At 47.5% G+C, this 11859-nt stretch overlaps 1 protein-coding gene across 1 annotated transcript in view; it reads left to right on the top strand.

The window, feature by feature from the left end:
* The window catches only part of TRAP1 (TNF receptor-associated protein 1), a gene marked incomplete at its 5' end in the record, with an annotated part of 20074 nt that extends 16304 nt beyond the window's left edge, over positions 1–3770 (top strand). The window contains 6 exons of the mRNA XM_010281701.1: positions 486–671; positions 1261–1399; positions 1863–1948; positions 2399–2544; positions 2940–3012; positions 3292–3770. Of these exons, the coding sequence (XP_010280003.1) occupies positions 486–671; positions 1261–1399; positions 1863–1948; positions 2399–2544; positions 2940–3012; positions 3292–3393 (732 nt within the window). The remainder of the gene's footprint in view (positions 1–485; positions 672–1260; positions 1400–1862; positions 1949–2398; positions 2545–2939; positions 3013–3291) is intronic.
* Between the last annotated feature and the right edge of the window lie 8089 nt (positions 3771–11859).

Raw genomic sequence — 11859 nt, 5'->3', positions numbered from 1 at the left:
TGGGAAAAGAGTATTGGCTTCTACCCTGACATGGCATGAGGGGGGCTGCTACTTCTCTGTGAATCTTACACGCCCGTAACTTGTGTTCCTGGGTCTAAGACGACCTACATACCCTCTAGTGCCTTAATTCTCACTCTTTCTGACTGGGTGCTGCTTCCCACTTAATTCGAGATCCTGCAGAGTCTCGGTACCCACACTATGTTGTCAGCCCTCCCTGATGCAATATGAACTACAACGTGCAGTAAAGTAGGGCTTCCCCCTGCTGTTGTCCTCTGCCTGGATTCCCGTTTCCAGTAGAGCTTGAGCTACATCCTCTCTAAGTCACTTTTCTGCCTCCTTAATATCTGGAGCTGGAAAGGAGGGATCAGAATCCCCTGAGCCTTTTTCCAGGGCTGCAGGCAGGGCTACATGCTACAAAGGGGTGTCTTGGGTCAGGTAGAACTACAGTCGCCTGCCTTCAGCTCACAGGAGCACGTTTCTTCCAGGAGGACATAGCAAAGCTGTTACGTTATGAATCGTCCGCCCTGCCCGCAGGCCAGCTGACCAGCCTGACCGACTACGCCTCCCGCATGAAGGCAGGGAGCAGAAACATCTACTACCTGTGTGCACCCAACCGGCACCTGGCCGAGCACTCCCCGTACTTTGAGGCCATGAAGAAAAAGGACATGGAGGTGGGTGAGGAGCATGCCACGGCCAGGGGAACACCCTGAGCTACTGCTCAGTGGTCAGGGCTCACCTGGATCTCGGAGCACGGCGAGGCCTGTGGTAGACCCCGCCGCCGCGCCGTCTTTGCCCCGGCTCCCTCTGTCTCCACGCAGACTGGCTACTGCCACGTGAGGCCAGGAAGGACCTGTCGCACACTGTGTGCAGGCGGGTTAGTACTTGTGCAGACGTCTAGTTCTGACATCTGCTTAATGCCTTTGCTGAACCCCAGAGAGGAGCTGAGGAGCTGCTGTGCAGGGCTGGTAATGGTCTTACAGGTTGTCCTCTGTGGGCAGGTGGCCCTTTCAGGAGTGGAGGCAGTGCTGGTCCTCATTTTCTGTGGGGCGGCAGGACCTGTGCAGCTGCAGACCTGCCACCCATGGTAACGAAGACCTCTAAGGGTTTGCTTTCGTTTGGGGCCCGGAGAGATGGTCACCATGGGGTTGAACCTGCTGGTTTCCCTTGTGATGTTCTTGCTGTTTGGTGCGGAGTTGCCTTGGGAAGGAGGAAGTGCTGTTACATCCCAAACAACATGTTACCGTCCCTTTTTTGGCACAGGTCCTGTTCTGCTATGAGCAATTTGATGAGCTGACACTCTTGCACCTTCGTGAGTTTGACAAGAAGAAGCTGATCTCAGTGGAGACGGATATTGTTGTTGATCACTATAAGGAAGAGAAGTTTGAGGAGAGCCACCCAGGTATCGTGAGGCTTCCCTGCCCCTTCCTGCTGCTTGCAGCCCTGCAGCTCCCGAGCGCGTGAGCAAGAGCACTCCTTTCCGTCCTGCCATTCTCGTGCTCTGAAGCAACCTGCGGTTCTTGCAGATCCCTTTCATCCCATGCGATCAAAGTTTAAGCAATTTGCTAATTTAAACAGATGGAACGTCGTGTGGAGTTTCCACGATTGGAGTTTTAACGACGCGCGTACATCTGGTGCCCTGACAGAGGCAGGCATTGGCAGGGCATGAGCCTTGCCCTCTCTGGGTATGGCACGGTCTGGGACCAGGGCACATATGTGGGTGTGTGCCGAGTGGTCCTGCCTTCCCATTTCCACAAGAGAACAGATAAACGGAGGCGTGAAATGGAGTGAGCTCAGGAGTAAAGCTCACTGCCCGTTGGCACGCTGCAGATGCGTGCTCAGATGCGCTCTCTTTCCCCTGCCAGCTGCAGCACGTCTGACGGAGAAAGAGGCTGAGGATCTGATGGCCTGGATGAGAAACGCCTTAGGCTCTCGAGTCACTGGTGTTAAGGTAGGTATTCTGTGGCTGGGTAGCTGAGTACAGGAGATCCATGGAGGTAATAGTCTAGGGAAAAAAGATGGTGGTTGATTGGGGATCTGCTGCCAAAGATTTTCCTTTGGGCCTTGAGAGAAATCATTCTGCTCCCTGCCTCCTTTCTGTGTGTGAATGCTGGCATTTGTCATTTGGATAGTCGGCATGGCAGCGGAAGAACCACGTCTTAACGTGTAACGAGCAAAGCCCATTTTACTAGTTCAGGTTACCAGAAGAACAGGCTGGTGACTGTCTTGCCTGCAGACCAGGGGGGCCATTTGGGCCCCCAGCTTTCCTGACGGTTTAGGCAGTTCCTGTGGGGTCGGGATGAATCGTGCAGGGGCCTTGGTGTGGATCTGCGCTGAAACAACCCCCACCTCTAAGCCCTGTGCGTTTTCCATGTCAGCATTGATCGCTGTCTTTCCACAGGTGACTACACGGCTGGACACCCACCCTGCCATGATCACTGTGCTCGAGATGGGGGCTGCCCGCCACTTTCTTCGCATGCAGCAGCTGGCCAAGACCCAAGAGGAGCGTGCCCAGCTCCTGCAGCCCACCCTGGAGATCAACACGGGGTAAGGGGGAAGCAATACCAGTGCCAGGCCTGGGGTTACTGCAGGCTTTCTGGGGTGGAGGCAGAGAGGAGACAATGTAATGCTCCCAATTAGCAGAGCCCTCCCCATTAAGTGCAGTCGGTGCCACAGTGCCTCGGTGTGCGAGGCTGCATGGCACAGTCGACATGAGCCACCCACACACACTGTGTCCAGCCCTCTGAGGACCATGGGGTTATAGGGACAGGATGGGAGAGAAGAGAGAAGCCCTCGGAACAGAAGTGAGGATGTTGGAGCTATTTTTGTCTTTACGTAGAACCTTTTCTCTCTCACTTGGCTTAGCTGCTCATTCTGAAAATAAATTTCTCATTGTGTCCAAAAATACCAAGTCTCAGTGTTGATCTTTCTCACTCTTACAGGCATGCTTTGATTAAGAAGCTTAACGAGCTGAAGGACAGTCAGCCTGATCTGGCCCAGCTGTTGCTTGATCAGGTGAGAGCCAGGCCTTCTCTAGAAGCAGCACCATCCTCCCCTGAGCCAGCTTGCAGACCTGTGTGGCAGGGAAAGGGCAAAGTCCTTGTAGCGAGCAAGAATCACATCCTTCTGTGGTCCCCACTCTGGGTATATCTGGTACTTGTGGTTTCCTACCAGATGGCCTAGAAGACATGCTTGGTCTCAGCATGCAAGTTCTGGAGAGTGACATTCACTTCCTCCCCAGCTCTCATCCAGCTCGCTCTTGCTGCTTATTTAATGCTTTCTTCTCTGTTTCAGATTTATGAGAATGCCATGATAGCAGCAGGACTGAACGAGGATCCCAGACCAATGGTGAACCGGCTGAATGAACTCCTCACCAGAATCCTGGAGAAGAACTGAGCCCCAGAGGACAGAAGGATGAACTCTGTGCTGACATCTCTTGCCTCAAGTGCAGTCACTCTGTCAGCTATTGCAGCGTCTGCTTGCAGGCACTGTGCAGCGAGGGGCTCACGGGGCAGAGGGCCAGGGAGAATGCAGGGGACTTCCAATCCTCACTGCTCAGGGAGGAGCCAACTGTAATTATTACATCATACGTCATCAACCTGTTCAAAATGCGGTGTTCTTAGTGGGAACAAAACCCAGAGGTTGCTGCTAAAACAATTCGGCCAAATTTCTGACACAAGCCTAGAGAGCATCATTTCGTTCTGTTTCTAGAAATGGCCTTTTCCCAAAACAGGTGTTGACAGCAAGATTCCCAGTTAGGTCTGTGAATACACACACACCCCCCCGCCATCCTCTGGGGAACGAATCCCTGTGCACCATTGTGCTCTGAACAAGCACTGGCAGAATTAATTCGTTTGTTAAATAACCTCCACCTCTGACCAGGCAGGAGGAGTTAGCTGGCATAGAGACAGATTGCTGCCATTAGCAGACACGGGTACTGTTGGTGGAACATGTCAGTACAATCCCATGGCAGAAAAGATCACCGAGCTGCCAGATAATCGAGTTCATCCTGATCTTGCTGTGGAGAAAGGGGAGTAACTGGGAAACAGCTTCCCAGCATGTGGCTTTCTGGAGAGTCTCCAGGGTTTTTGCCTCTTCTGTGGGGTAAACTGCATGCCTAGCGGATCTGTATTTATGATGAATAAACTTCTCTTCTTTCACAGACCTCTCCACTTTTCTTTTTCCCCTTACTGTGTTGGTCTTTGTGTCTTCCAGCTGATGATTTGGTTCTTCTCTCTTCAGTTGCTGCTTGGTTCTTTAGGGCATCAGGTGGGAAGAGAGGGCTGTGAAAACAGTAGGTAGTAGCAGAGAGCGTGGAGGGAAAACAGGAGAACCTGCAGCTACGAACCGTGTTAGCTTTGTCTTTGAAAATGGCATTTAGCCCTTTGAATCCTTTCTGAGGAGCAAGGGCCGTTCAACAGAGACCTTTGTAGCAGAAAATGCCACACTTAGATTTCCTCCTGTGCCATGGAAACTGGTTTACAAGAACTTTCTCCTGCTCAGTGGGAGCTCCTAGGCAGCCGTGGTATTTGTTTAGCTTATCTTTAAATTGCTGGATTAAGATTCTGGAACTGGCTTTGGATAACTGGATGCTCTGCTGGACAGGACAACCTCCAGCTCTTCAAGCTAAAGGAGGCCTGGCTGTGCAAAGAGGAGTGAAAAGGGTCTGCTGCATGGGGTTCCATTTTAGAAGTTTTATTAACATCACCTAAAATTTCGTTTTTATTCAGATGCAGAAGTGGAGCTAACGTGACAGTTTAGGGGGTGTTGAGAAGAACAAGGAGCCACCTTCTACATCCCTAGGGTAGCTGTGTAGCTCAGCTAGAGGCCACAGATCTTGATCCAGCTCCTGGTAAGATACAGATGGCATCTTTTGATTATGCTGGGATTCCTTGATTGTGCAATAATGAAATAGCCTTAAGTTGTCCATACTCAAGATCAGAAGAGTAAGCCGGCAGCTAAGCTGGCACAGGTAAACACGCGTTAAGATTTTGCTCCTGGAAGTAGACAACGTTTGTGGAGTTCAGCTATACACTTTGGAGACTGGGCAGCATTCCTGTCTTCCAAGGAAGATCCTTTGCCATCAAAATTGACGTAAACGTGCGGGGGAGAAAGTACTAGATGCTATACACGGATGTACAGAGCCTTGCAGGACACTTGAAAGGAGCAATACAGTGTGGCTACTTCGCAATGCAGGGGTTTCATGAACACAGACTGAAGAAATTAAAACCTTCAGTGATTTTTCTAATGCTGACAATACAGCAGGTGAGTGCTTCAGCCTGCAAGCTGGTCACCTGGTGGTCACTGATAAAGTGGCTAAAAATACAATCTGTTGATATAATGCCTGAACTGAGGCTGGATGCTAGTTTATAAAATCTGATGCAGTGAGAAGCGAAGCATGCTTACCGTGAGACGGTCGTGAACTGTCTGACACGTCTTTAACCTCTTCAGCCCTGGGAATCCTCCAGGAATCCCAGCAGCCCTCGAGGTGCTAATTTTTTGCCATGAGAGATTTGTGACTAAACCAAGGAAGATTTCTGTTACTGGAGTGCAAACCTACCCTTTGTCGCTGTGCCCGTCAAGCACGGTGAGAGGAGGTGATAGTCCTGGGAGCCCGTATGCGGCAAGGAGCGGTAGCAGCAGGATCGGGAGGGTGCTTTGACCCAAATCTGGCATACCTGCTCATTCTGTTTTGCCTGATGCTTTGTCTAAGGTTCATCATTTCATGCACCAGCAGCCTCTCCAGGTCCTCACCTCTCAGACTCAGCTTTCCCTTTTATTTTGCAAAGACCTGCGGAGAGTGCTGGTGTATGAAGATTTTACGCATGGCTAACAGAACAGATCCTAGTGGAAAAGGGGGATGTATGGCATCATGTTGACGAACACAAACTGAAGTACCGATAGGAATACAGGCGAGTTGCTCGAAAGCTAGTCTGTAGGTGACTTTGGCTCTGAAAGGGCCTCCACCTGGAATGCAACACAGGCTCTTCGGTAAATGAGTAGTGCAAAGGACGAGTTGTTTTGAGCGTGATGGTAAAAGAGAGGCATGGGAACATAGTTAGAGCCTGGCTTTTCGCCTTCTGTACAACCTCAAGCAGAGAAGCCTTGTATGGATCTTGCATCAGAACTTCAGCGCTGCTTGTAGTGGTGAAGCTGCGGCTGTGCTCTTCCAGCCCCCATCCTCTCCACTCGGATACCAAGTTACTCATCCTCAGTTGTACCACTAACCAATTTCCATCCGGCTGGTGCTCCTCCTGCAGCGAGAGTAGTGCCCCCTGATTTTTCTAGCGTACTGAGGTGAACCAAGAGTTCCAAGGGTGTGCAACGTGTGGGAGCGGTGCTGTGAAGTGCCCAGCATGGGCTAGTCGTGTCCTTTACTTCTGCATTTGCTCTACCAGATTTGCCCGTGGGGTAAAATTAGGGATCTCCAACCTGGAAGAATCTCACGCAGCTTATTTGGTTTCCTGTCTGCTTTCAGCAGAAAATCGATCTGTCGGGTTTGATTTTTACTGGGACCTCATTAACTGCTGCCCATCTCTTTTTTTGTTGTTGTTATTGGTGGTGGGGGTGTGTTTGTTCATTTTTCTAGAAGTTAAACTTTGTGTGCTGACAACCTGTTGGTGATAAACAACGTGGCCTTCTCTCCTGCTCTGCCCAGGCTCGTCAGCTGTGAAGTCAAACCTATATTCTCTAGGGCAGAAGATGGAAAATATTTATAGGCAGTGAAATCCAGTTTGAAAGGACATTCCTGAGACCTCGTGCTTTTAAACTTGGATGGAAGCCCTCTCACGCCTGGCTCAGGACCTTGAAACTGGACCGGCCCATAAAGTAGTTCACTGGGCCAGATTGAGAACAGAGTTTTCTCTCGTCCAGACTTCCTGCGGAGACTATCGAGAGTGTCTTGGGTAGGCTCCAGGTCTATGATTTATGGACAAACCACAGGCCAGGAATCTGCAATCTAAGCTCCTTGAGCAGCAACTGTTTAAAACATTATGGGAAAAAATGGCCACTGTTTCCAAAAGAAGAAAACTTGGGAGCCATTAATAATGTTTAGCTCTTCTGTAGTACCTCACAATTGTTAATTTATCCTCTCACCCTCCTTGTGAAGTAAGTCAGAATTATTCTTACTGTACAAATAAGATCTGCGTGGAGCTTAAATAAATTTCCTGACGAAACACAGTGAATCTGAGTTAGGGACACAGCCCAGGACTCAAAATCCCAGCACAAAGTGAAACAAAGCTCCTCCAAGATCCAGAGGCATAAAGACAAATACCTGCTGGGTTTGGATGAGGCAATCAACGCAAATGTAACGGCAGTTTCGAGAGCATCTTTGCCCAATACGCTGCTCATTTGGAAATTCTTCCCAGGGCAGTTCTGGGTCTGCCCAGACCTTGTCCAGTGAGATCACATGCTTTTCCAGTAACCCCCAGGTTCAAAAATGCCTGGGATTTCAGGGGAGACCTGGAAGCTTGGCTGCTTGGTGGAATTATCCTGCAGAAAGTCCTTTCCAGCTGTTTGTCTCCCCTATTGCTTGGGAAGAAGAGGATGGCATGTTAAAATCTATCTTGCTATCTTTCTCGACCCAGAACAGCTCACCTCCTGACACTTCTGGGAGTGGGTTGAGCACAGGTTTTTTTTTTTCCGGGGGGGGGGGGGGAGAAGTTATTTGTTTTCCCTCTGCAATCAGAATCATCTTTTGTTTCTCCTTTACTTCCCCTTTTACACTTAACCTCCATCTTTTCTAAAGCACTTGCTGCCCGATGCTGTGGTTGCAACACCATCCAAGCCAAGAGGAGAGTTTATCTGCCTTGACAGTCTTTTTTCCACCTTTGCCCATGACAGAAGGGTGCTCGGTGGTTCTGCCTCCCACTGTCACACCGGGAGCCCTTTCTAGCAAGAATTTTGTCTCAAATCACAAGCCCATTCCCATCACACTCCTCCTGGAAACAGTCTGGAGTGTGAACGGGTGGGGTAAAAAAGTCTGCCATCAGTCCTGGTCAAAATGGAATAGTTGGCAGGAGAGCAAAGACCAAAGGCTTCTCTAAGTACTTAAATTTGTGCGGACTCCTGATTGTCTCATTGCTGTTTATCTATTTACAGCAGCAGGATGGATGAAAAATTGGTGAAACAAGAAGAGTTTCCTCCTCTTTTTAAATCTATATGGCAAAAGGTATCGTAATGAATTGTCCATTAAACATTATCTGTACAACTTTATTCCAAATGTCAAGATACGATCTGCAAGGGATTTGGTAATAGAAGTTAACAAAGAAGCAGTCTGTGAAGCCAAGCAAAGCTTGGTTCTCCTTTTGCAGCCTAAGTAAATGAGGGATAATTGGAGTTAAAACCCAATCCAGAAGTAGATCAGTAAGTAAATCCTTCGTGGAACAGTCCCAAATTAAATCCTTAGAAACTCGGGAAGTCAGAGTTACGACAAGAGGCGGAAGGAGATTCAACTTGAGTTTTGTTTCGCTAATTTATCTCATTCACTGGACTTGTTCTGTCTCAAGTGATTTAGCAGATATTTTAAAAAAACAAGTGTTCTAAGTTGTCTTGCAATATGCTGCAAGAAATCAAAGGATATGGATTTTTTTTTTTTAGTTGGGCACTGTATTTTTAATGCATTTAGAGCTTCTTAGCACATGTTTAATGCTCAGTGCCCTTACTAAATGCTGGTGATTCTTCTTGGAACTTATATTTCATTTCACCTCCCAGGAGAACAAGACAGATTTTGGTTTATAACGAGTTAATTTGACATGCACACTCTAACTTGCGCTGTGTGACAACGCAAACATGCATATTTTTCTGGCAGGCTTACAAGAGGAGATGGAAACGGTGGCATGCACCATCCCAAAATTCACACTTTAGAGTAAAATCAAACAAAACAAACCTGCTCTTGAGGAAAATGCTGCATTGTTGCTTGTTTTGCCCTTTCAAAAGACTCGGTGCGCAGAGTATTGTGCTGAGCTCTGTCATCCAGCATGGCCACAGTCCATGAGAAGGGCAGACTAACCCAATAAATTAATGCAAAACATAAACATTATTCATTGCACTTGGCCCCTGTGGCTGCTTCTCTGATCACTGCTGACTTGGATTGAATCAATTTGTATCGAAATCTTTTTTAAAAAGTTAATCGGGAGCTGCCAAAGAGCCACCAGCGTTACAAGTCTTAACGCGAGATCAGTGCATCTGCCAGTCAGATTGAGCAGAGATAACGAAGTGAAACACAACCTTTGAGAAACGCTGACTGGCATACTGGGGATAAATGTGTACATGTATATATAATAGGTAATGTGTGTATTAATAGCTATATAGATAAACACATTCACATATTTACTATAAATACCATTGCACAGTCAATTCAAGCACAGTTCTTTTTAAAAACGTTTTGGTATTGGCATTAGTGTCCCCAAGATCCATTCATTGTTTTCTGCAGAGAGCGCTCAGAACTGAAGCGTGATAGTAAATACCCTGTCTTTCACACCGTGTATTTGAAAGTGTTGCTATTTCACGGACCTGCCTGCATCTATACAGCTGTAATTCATGGGAGAGTACTGCTAGCACGCATTAAATTAAGCCAAGATTTTCATACTAGAGTCTAAAGCGTTGGGGCCCTAGGCCACCTCTGATCCAGACCAGTTCCCTGGTAAGGAGAAAAAGTGAATTATTAAAAAATTGCTAGCAGAAGTCCAGTAGGTCTACAAAGGGAACCGGGGGAGGCTGCTTCTGGTCAGCTGCCTGATTCTGGGAGAGCTGCTTCTCCTCTCTACGCCTGTAGCTGTGGCTGCATCTTCTAGTTGATGTTAGGTACAAATAGCGAACAGATCCTGTCGCAGCAGCTACGCCCTTGTTGCCTTCAGGAGCGGTTTAGAGGCCTTGAAACATCCTGTGAAATAGATAGCAGATTGGTAGCCAGTACGTACTGTTAGGTGCTGGTGCTTTTGGGCCTGTCTTGTGTTGGAAATGGCACAATTCCTTTGGGCCTTTTCAATGCAGACTTCAAAGGCTGAGGGCGTTCGCGCTCCTCACGTTGAGCGCAGTAAGCTTTAAAGGATGCAAGCGGTGAAAAAAGGAGATGCTTGTACATGTTACGTCTTTTCGCGTTTCTCAGGGGCCCTTTCCTTGGGTGCCTCGGTGCTTTTGCAATAGAAAATTGCCTTTGACTACGCAGCCGCGACGCAGAGGCTGGTCTGGCTGAAGACGCGCGCGTTTGCTGTGCTCAGCGTCGCTTCGAAGGCCGATGGGTGGTTTCCCCGACTGCAGGTGTGTGACGGGGATTGCAGGCTGGCCGGTCCCTTCTGGAGATGCCCCTCCGAGTCCTCCGGCTTGTTCTTTTAAATATTTGGTGCTTTTCAATTCTGTTTGCATTTAGGGTATCGTGCAACAAAATGTTACTGTGACTTGGCATAGGCGTTCTTGGGGAACCGACGCGGTGTCTCAGTGCATCGTAACCGCAGTACTTTTCAGAATGTTTATGCAACGTGCGCTCACAAGTCCTTGCAGGATTTTCTTAAGAGTGCTTCTAATTCCCGTAAGTGTTAGCAACTTGAGAAAGAACTTGAATAAACTAGCAGAAGTGTTGAAAGACACAAACCAAAGGATTTCTTCATATCGGTTTTGGGTTCTTATACCGACGTGGGCACATTGCATCTCCTGGGGAGATTCACCGCAGAAAATACATCCATCAGTCCTGCCAAAATAACCAAGGGCACCAAATCTTTGCTTAAAATTTAAGGGTTTCCAGCTAAAATTGTTTGAATTTAGCATGGGTTAAAAATCAAATTGCTTTGCTGGAAGTGAAAAAGCATGGTGCCTCGGGAGCCTGTTGCATTTTAAAAGTTGTAGCTAATTTTTTTTCTGTAAGCTTTCCAAACAGGCATTGTTATGACAGCATCAGTTCTGTTCGTTGACGTCCAATTACAGATCAAGCTATAATTATGGAAAAATAAATGTTATGTGTAAAGGAGCCATCCTATTGCTCACAGTTAGAAGTAGTGCTTTGTATTTGTTAGTAAAGTGCCTATCTTGATGTTTTTGAAGCAAGCTAATAGAAATGTCAGCCACAGCATGTTCTGTGTGCCGTTAAACCTCTTCCCTCGGCCTTTTAAAGATGTGTTACCCAGGAGTGATTTTGGTTCTTGCCGCATCCATACCAAGGGTTGAGAGGAAAAATCCTCTTTTCAACACAAAAGGTGCATTCAAAACGCAAATCCAGTGTACGAGCCCCACGCGCACCCACCGCATCTCTGGTGATTTTATACCTGCAGACCTTTGGCCACAATTAACTATTCATTTGGAGGAAATGATTGCGCAGTGCAACTCCAAAGTTAATATGCAGCAAAGGTCTCTGAGCCTTAGTGAAAAAATGGCATCCATTCTCCTGTGCATCCCCAGGTAATAAGAAATACGAAATAAAAAGGCAACGCTCTCTTTTGACGGATAAGCTGGGTGAAAGCTTATCTGCTTTTTTTTTAATCCGGTATAAATGCTCGCCTTGAAGTTTCAACATTTCCATTAATTTCCGTATGAGCAGCTAAGCATTCCTTGTAACCCCGCAGCGGTAGTTACAATGGGCTTGCGCTGCAGCCTGCCAACCTGTACCTTAGGTTTTAAAATGAAGATGAGTGACTTTTAGTGATAGTTCGGTGCTTACGAACAGGCGGTGCGTTATTTATCCCCTTATTTATATTTTTCTACGTATGAGTATGTATATAGATTTGAATTAAAAAAAAAAAAATTACTAGGCAATGCTATGCTGTATGCTTTACTCTGTTTTTTCCTGCGTAGTTATTCACCTCATTTACAGTCGGAGAACCTAATCAAACGCTCCAGCATTTTACGTTCTCGCGGGCCGGGCTTGAGGCC

The sequence above is a fragment of the Phaethon lepturus genome, unplaced genomic scaffold (genome assembly GCF_000687285.1).
Source record: "Phaethon lepturus isolate BGI_N335 unplaced genomic scaffold, ASM68728v1 scaffold43662, whole genome shotgun sequence".
Classification (NCBI taxonomy): Eukaryota; Metazoa; Chordata; class Aves; order Phaethontiformes; family Phaethontidae; genus Phaethon; species Phaethon lepturus.
Note: the sequence above shows the minus strand (reverse complement) of the source record. Positions and strands in the feature narration are given on the sequence as shown.